Genomic DNA, 8,027 nt, shown 5'->3' on the forward strand with positions numbered 1-8,027 from the left:
TGTACAAATATTTGAATTGTGCCAGTGTGGTTGTTATAAATCTGCATTAAGTCCACTTTGATAAGTCGGTAACTAAGAAAAATACAGACTAAGAAAAAGTGAAGAATACTCTCTTAACTTTATTTTTTCAAGGAAAAAAGTGGAGAATATTTTTCAGAACCCAGGGAGAACCCTGAAAATATGACCATTTAGATACGTAAACGAATATGAACTTTCAAACGTGGTTTTACAACTGCTGTTAAAAACAAATAAAACTGAGTAAATAACGTGTGGCCTTTATAGCAAAGAAACGTCACCTCTAGTGTGAGTTTTGGATGTACCCTATATCAAATAGTGCGCTTTTGCGGTTTGGAACATAGCCTGTAGATGCGCATGCGTATGTGGGAATCCAATCCGGAAGCAATATCGCTATGTAACGTCATGTTGTTTCAGTCCTTAATTGAGGGAAGATGATATTCACGTGAGGTATTTTTAATGTAATTGCAACAGGTTATATTGTTTTGATTTTTTTAGACTGTTAATATTTATATTTTAATATTACAATTTAGAAATGTTAGACTTTTAATCAGTTTTTATGAGAATAACTAGCTACAGGTAAAGCATTGGCATAAACGCTAACGTGTTTGCCTGGCTATCTAGATTATGACTTGCATTTGATATTCCGAGTCTGTCTTCATACTGTAAACGTGGAATACGCTGTGTGGATGTCACTGACAATTACAGACGTGTCAAACAAGAAGCATGTAAATCCTACTTAAGTTTCTGTAACTCTTAGAGTTCTGATTCGAATGTGTGTTTGTGCTTTTCTACTTAGGCAAGGCAAGTTTATTTATATAGGTGACATGTATTTGTGACAGACAGATAGTTTAGTTAATTAAGGCTATCAGATCGCCTTTATAATTACAGCACAGTCAGTTTGATCCAGAGATTGAAGGAGGGTAAGAAGAGAGAAAATGCCAGCTCGGAACACTGTAACGGGTGGGCTGTCCAGCAGCAAAGTGAGATACTCCAGATTAGCCAGTGATGATGACGGCTACATTGACCTTCAGGTAAGAAATGAGCCTGAATTACACTTGATAAAGTGACACTTGATTAAAACCCCAGAAAAATCACTCCACCAATCCTTATTTTTTCCTAATGTTGAACCAAAATCTATACACGTTGTATATAATAATAATAATAATAATAATAATAATATACAGAATATTCGTATAATTGTATTGCATTTAAGTAAAATCATGAAAAGGCATATGAGTCAACTTAAAAGGAGCGGGCTCACCCTTACCAGAATCCAATTCGTTGTTTTTGTTTACATTCAGGCGACTGCATATTGAAAGCCCATGACTACTACCCTGTTGGCTCTCTGTGCAGCAAAACCTTTGCAAATTCACTGTTAGTGTTCCCTTTGAAACCCATCTCAAACTTTTCCTTTATCTGCGTGTCATAAGTGGAAGCTTCAAACAAAATTTGCCTTATCTTTCCTTCCTGGCCGGTTCGGGTTTATTAAAACAGAATAAATAACCGTACAAATGGATCAGTTGAAAGAATTTAAAATATAGCCTATATACTTTGACAAATATCTTCAATTTCATATTACAATTTAAGATCTATGGTCTAGGATGTCATCGAATTGTTGCGGAATGTTTTTGGAATATCGTTAGCATCGAAAATGGTGACCCGCTACTTGGCGTAGCGGTTCCCAAACTTTTTTGGCCGCGCACCCCCTTCTATACTCCAACCAGGTTGACGCACCCCCAGTTCCCCAGTTTCAAAAAACACATGCTTTCTTATAAAGGCAGCATCTTTAATCGTGCTAAAATTATAACAAACATCGTTTGCCACACCTGAAATCACAAAAGTGAAAAAAAACACACCAAAGCACGTCGTGCTCGAATGAGAACATCGAATCACATTAACATATTATGCGCTCTCGTATTTGAATTAGATAGAATTTGATTGAAATGTAACAGTTTTAAAACGTTGCAACACGGTAAATTCGCAAATTCATTACAAAGGGAGATCACATCGAGGCATGTAGTCTACCAGCCAGATATGGGGAAAATATATGATTTTCATCCGTGTTTAAAACACTAGCAACACAACCCTGTCATTACAAGGTTATGAAAAATGAATTGAGAATGAATTTAATTTGCAAAAAAATTAACATATAATAACAGTAAAAATAGCAATGATAATTATGAACATATGCATTTTAAAGAGATACAACAATTAAGGAGCATATCAGGAACAGATAAAGAAGAGGATCCATGTGATTGTGAAGGGCAGCGCTGGCGGCTCAGTCTGCAGCGAGAGAGAGACAGACAGACAGATGGTGGGTGGATCAGTAGGCTATATAGGTCCTATTTTCAGTAGCAGTATATATTTTTAGCAAGATCAATGCCATTTGGCCAAATAATACATACCAATATTAATGCGACGGGTGGGCCTGCATCTTGGCACAGAGCTCTCCAATGTTTGAGGTAATTGAAGACAGTCTCAGCCTCAAATCTTTCTCAACATCTCCCAGTCTTTGCCGATGTTTAGTTGCCGATCGGCATTTAGTTTTGCTGATTTCAACCAGTTGAGCATTGCGAATGAATGAATGAAGCCACAAACTACTGCAGAACCATTACGGCGTAGAAGAGGAGTTAAAAATCGCCATTACATTTTTTATCTTGCGCACCCCCTAGTGGCAGCTCGCGCACCCCCGGGGTTGTGCGCACCACACTTTGGGAAACCTTGGCGTAGAGGATTCTTGGAAAGGGCCCCTTTAAAGTAGTAGTAGTGTTAATCCACATTGTGGCATGGGTGACATCTTGTTGGTTTCTTTTGATTGCTCCATCCATGGTCCTCAGTGAACTTGTACAGGACTTCCAAAATATTATAAATGTGCTATGGAGCCTCATCAGGGTTATTGTCAGTAGTTGGAGGGGGTGGGGAACCACAGAGACATTTCCAGGGGCAGGGTTTCCATCCAAGACTGGCAGAAGGACAAAAGGAAATCTTAAAATGAGAAGCACAAATTAATAAAATGAGAAGCACAACATAAAGAAAAATAATATTTTGTGATATTGCATTTTCTTTCTTTTTTGTTTTAGTTCAAGAAAAGCCCACCCAAGGTCCCATATAAGGCAATCACCCTGGCTGCTGTTCTTTTTCTCATTGGCTCAATTTTAATCACTGTTGGAGCTCTGCTCTTAGCAGGATACTTTGAAGTTCAAGATGTGAGTATGCAACTTTTTGCAGATTTTACCTTTCTCTCTAAATGAAAAGCTATAGTACCTTAAGAGCATGCAGACGTAGTAGCACCTGTTAGGTGAAGTATAAGCTAGGTGAATAGTTGCTCATCGTTTTCCGCCTGCAGCTTCCCTCTGCATTTATTTTTACTTTTTTGTCCTTTAAAGCTATAAACTCTAAATAAAATCCTGGCACTGTGGTGTAATGAATTCCATTTTGGCCAGCACTGTGCAAAAGAGTGCATTAAGTGCTACAGATTGTATGTCACTATCTAGTACTCTGTAGCTTGTTTAGGCCCTGTCAGCTGGCATGCTGCAGGGAGATCCACACTTTTTTTCAGCTGCTACTGAGGTAAGAGTTGAACATGGTAGTTAAACTTGCAGGCCATTATCAGCTTGATAAAAGACATTCTCAGACACGGCTGTAGACATTTAAGTTAGGCCACTCTGTTCATTTTCATGAGCTTCCATTTTCAGAATCAGCTATTTTAACTGGGCTATATATGCTGCCTTGTTATCCACACAAGTGTGGTTTAAGAATATAGTCATGGGAAAAAGAAAGTACAGCCTCCTTCAGTTCTTTTTTGTTTATCAGAGCATAAATGATAATTCTGTGGTCCTCACCAACTTCTATAAACAAGCAAATAACCTCATGTGACATTAAAAAAACAGATTTCAATATGTATTCTTTCTCCTCCCCCCCCCCCCCCCAAAAAAAAAAGTAAAACAATGTTCAGAAACCAGGTGGGATAAATATGTTTTTACAATCATTACAATACTCGAAAAACCTCATGTCCGATCGTCCGAGATAATTAAAGTCTGTGCAAGGACGAGTAAAATTTTAATGTTAATCGTCCAGTCGGACGACAAAAGTTAGTGCTGGCAACCTAAGCAACACAGACGCTAAGAGAGCAGGGAATCAGTCTAAAGTAGCTTGTCTCGTTTCATGGGAAATGCATGAAAAAGTTTTATTCATCAACATGACAATATATAAAAGTACAAAAAATATTTTGAGGAAATCATTCAAATTTCCTTGTTTTTGGTTATAATTCATTGAAGTATGTGTGTGTTCAAGTGTACTGGAAAAGCTTGGCTCAGGGGTCCACATAATGACATAATTATGGCAATTGGCTAAGGGCGATGAGGGTCAAGGACATTTGTGTATCAGCAGCACGGTTGAAGTGGGCAGGTGTCAAACTTGGAACTTTTATATCACGCTTGGAGTTCATTATAAATGATATCACTGAATAACGTTCTTTACCTCTAACCAGTGTGTGTGTGTATAACACTATTTTTTAAAATTGTTTTTGATGGTTTTATGTATTTTGTAATGATATTTTTGTTTTCTAAATATTTATCAACATACCGCCATTGTGGCACGGGAGCCTGTGATTGGTGGACAGCCGACAAAGGGTGTCTCCCATTGGTTGTAAAGTGTGGCATAAAAATCGTAAATGCATATGGGGCCCGCTGATTGGCTGTTCACATACTGAAGCCAAGCAGAGATGTCCGGTGTCTGTTGCTGTTGTCCGAAGAAAACTACAGCTAAAAAAAGCTCTACTACCGGATTACTTGGACAATCTTAGTCAGAAAGTAGCGAAGGATAGATATACACAGAAATCAGAGTTTATTAACGGCTATGATCCGTACAAAATTCCTCGAAATGACTGGAGTGACGGTGCAGGTTTGTGGCCTAGCGTTAACATTAGCTACATGTTGGAATATACATTCTTTTTCCCGAAAAGTCCCGACACGAAAGAACAGTTTTAAAAAAACTACAGAAGCAAGAAAACCTTCTTTGTGTAAAGACTTTTTCCCCAACATCAGCTTTTGGGAACAGAATGTTGCGAAAGCCAAAGCATTTACTCTCAAACGGTTCTGACCTAAACTGGGCTAGATGGTATTATTGCCCCTCCATGTCTCATCAACCCCAGGGATATGCAGTTACACAGCTATCTGCACTGTCTTTTATACAGTGGTGCTTCTCATTGTTAAAACAATATCTGAAGTATTATTTGTAAAATAATACTAAAAAATAATATTGTTTTCAATAATAATAAAGGGTTATTGCAGAACCAAGATTGATTGATTGATTGATTGATTGATTGATTGATTAAAACTTTTTTTTTTTTTTTAAACCCAGTACCTGGCATTTTGGATTCTGTTCTAATTTGGAACCCAGTTTCGGTTCCCATCAATACTCCTCAGCAGTAAGAATTGGAAAGCCAGGTTAGAATTTGCAAAGAAAGACAGAAAACCACAAAAGTTCTGGAAGGAAGATTAAGCTCTACCAAAGTGATGTAAAGGCCAAAGTGTGAAGACAGAAAGGATCTGCTCATGATCCAGAACATACGAGCTCACTGGTCAAGCACGATAGAGATGGTGTCATGGCTTGGGCTTGCATGGCTGCTTCTGAATCGGGCTCATTAATCTTTATTCATGATGTAACTCATGATGGCAGCAGCAGAATTAATTCAGAAGTCTACAGAAAAAAAATTTTCATCATTGATCATCACTGAGTTATTCCATACTTTTTAATCAGGAAAAAAATATGCCGTTAATTACAGCAATTACATTTAATTTGTTTGAGGAATGTTTTACAAAGTCAGAATGTTCAGCTGTTAAACAAAAATAGTTTTGTCATATCTGTAAAGTGTTTTTTGGCTACAAAGTTAAAAAAAAACTGAATGAAGATCCTCCAAGAGTAGTGATTCCATTTTTTTTTTTAAACCAGGATTTGTAGGGCTGAACTCTGAGCACTCCACAGATGGTATAAACGCTAAAAATATCTTGGGTTATTTTGCTTTATTCTGGTAAAGAAAGACTGCCCACACTAATTATTTAAAAGATAAATAAACACAACTGGCTCATTCTGTGAGGGTTTTAGAATAGCACTGTGATGATCCTGCTAGATAATATAAATAAAATGAACGAGTAATCTGACTCGAAAAATCTCATAATTATATTAACTCTTATGTACACTGCCACAATTGTCAAATTAAAATCCAGAGCTCTTAATGCATGTAAAATGTTTTAATACCATTAAGAATATACAGTATGCTTATAATAAAAACAATAAAAGTATGGTTTCTTCTGTCCTTAAAACTGTGTATATAAAGAAATGCCATGGTGAAAAGGAGATAACTAAGACATTTTACAATCCCTCCCAGCCCCACACATGCACATCAGACCCAATACTGAAACACTTCAAGTTAAACCTGTTTACAGTATTGAATATCTGAAAGAAAGGCACAGACTTCCAATCTTAAACAGTGAACCTGTAACAAATTTAAAACGTTGATTTTCATTAGAGAAAATCGCACGATAATACTGAGCATCTACTATTGCTGAAAATACACAACTCAAGCTGTATTCAGGGTTCAGAGCCTAGTGTGTATGTTCCTGCTGTGAGGTGCCATAGTTACTAGAATTAATCTCCGTGATCGATCAGGATTGACTAAAGACAAGCAGCCAAGCATGATTTCAAGACTCTGTCCAGATGGTGACACAGCCTCTTAACGTCTAGCTTGCACTCCTACACACACACACACACACACAGGCAGAGTCAATATGTTCTCTGAAACAAGGTGATAAAAGTGGCAGTCAGTCCTTAAAGGACATTCACTAGTCTGAGCAGACCATGTCAGCTGGACATGGTAATTTAGAATGTGATTAATGCTAATTAATGTTAATATACCCTTCTTCCTACCAATGCAGTAATCAGATATTTAGCTAGCTGATTGCTAACTCATTTATTATTGTTTTAAGATGCGTTTATCACACCATAATATGTGCAGAGATTTATGTCCTTTCTGGAGGTTTTCCATAAATGACAATTTTATTTCACTTCCAGCATCGTGAGCGCACTATACCAGTCCTCATCATTGGAATTCTAGTCTTCATCCCAGGATTCTACCACTTGCGGATTGCATACTATGCCTATAAAGGTTACCATGGCTACTCTTACGATGACATCCCAGACTTTGATGACTAAGTAACATGGAACAATGTTTGACCAATGTTTGTAACTGATGTCTGAAAAAGAGGTTTCCTCCTGTATCTGATTTTCATATTGCATCTGGAACAAGGCTTGTAAGTTGAGCCTCAAGAATCCAATATATGGATTTATAGTCTATATTTCAGAAATGGAAAAATGTTTGTAGCATTTGTGATGCTATACTGAAATATTGTCTTTTGTCCTGAATAAATTGAGGCAAGAGGAAGCAAGCTATTTGAAATGAATAGATATTTGTCTGTTCAACTTTTTACTATTGTGTGTTTGGTGTGCTAGTACTGTAGAATATGTTCTTATAGGGAACAGAATCCTGTCATCATTCCTGTTCCAGACAGCTGTCTGTTAGATCAGACTGGTTTAAAATCAGTTGAAGAGCAATATATCATGACCAGACCCTCCTATGACTGATTTCCTGCTGAGTCGTTAGTACTGCATTCCATCACTTTTTATTACCATGTAATAAGTGTTTTGATCTGATTAAAATGCTGACAACCGTGTGTGATATCATTCTGTATTATTTAGCATACACTCCTGTTCAGTTTGTGTTTCCTCTTCACTGTAATCAGTTAATATCTATACCAAAGCAAGTTGCTTTTTAAGTATACAAATTAAACAATACCTCTGGAACAAATGTTGCCCACTTTGGATTTTGCTTTTAATTAAAAAAGAAAAAGGGCGTAATAAAGAGATGTGGACATTGTGATGACTAGCCTAAATATTGAAGAATGAGGAATGTAAAAAAAAAATTTAATATAAACTCAAATAATGATTGTTTT

The 8,027-nt window shown here is 37.0% G+C and overlaps 1 protein-coding gene across 5 annotated transcripts; it reads left to right on the forward strand.

Annotated features, from left to right (window-relative positions):
* The first annotated feature begins 381 nt into the window (after window positions 1-381).
* tmem230b (transmembrane protein 230b) lies at window positions 382-7,748 on the forward strand. 5 transcript variants are annotated; one of them, XM_060931757.1, is made up of 4 exons: window positions 382-465; window positions 907-1,049; window positions 3,099-3,224; window positions 7,090-7,748. In XM_060931757.1, exons 2-4 carry the CDS (start codon window positions 954-956, stop codon window positions 7,228-7,230), a joined length of 363 nt encoding a protein of 120 aa, XP_060787740.1. In that variant the 5' UTR covers window positions 382-465; window positions 907-953; the 3' UTR covers window positions 7,231-7,748. The 5 variants fall into 5 exon arrangements, with proteins under 5 accessions (XP_060787740.1, XP_060787741.1, XP_060787742.1 ...); XM_060931758.1 differs by having other exon boundaries at window positions 383-465; window positions 888-1,049; XM_060931759.1 differs by having other exon boundaries at window positions 384-460.
* Window positions 7,749-8,027: the final 279 nt, after the last annotated feature.

This window comes from Neoarius graeffei, chromosome 10 (assembly GCF_027579695.1).
Source record: "Neoarius graeffei isolate fNeoGra1 chromosome 10, fNeoGra1.pri, whole genome shotgun sequence".
Taxonomy (NCBI): domain Eukaryota; kingdom Metazoa; phylum Chordata; class Actinopteri; order Siluriformes; family Ariidae; genus Neoarius; species Neoarius graeffei.

Bases quoted from the DNA above. Each gene is read 5' to 3' on its own strand.
- tmem230b (XM_060931757.1), top strand. From the start codon at position 954: ATGCCAGCTCGGAACACTGTAACGGGTGGGCTGTCCAGCAGCAAAGTG. The intron at 1,050-3,098 runs GTAAGAAATGAG...TTTTTGTTTTAG, and splicing joins ACGGCTACATTGACCTTCAG to TTCAAGAAAAGCCCACCCAA. The intron at 3,225-7,089 runs GTGAGTATGCAA...TTTCACTTCCAG, and splicing joins GATACTTTGAAGTTCAAGAT to CATCGTGAGCGCACTATACC.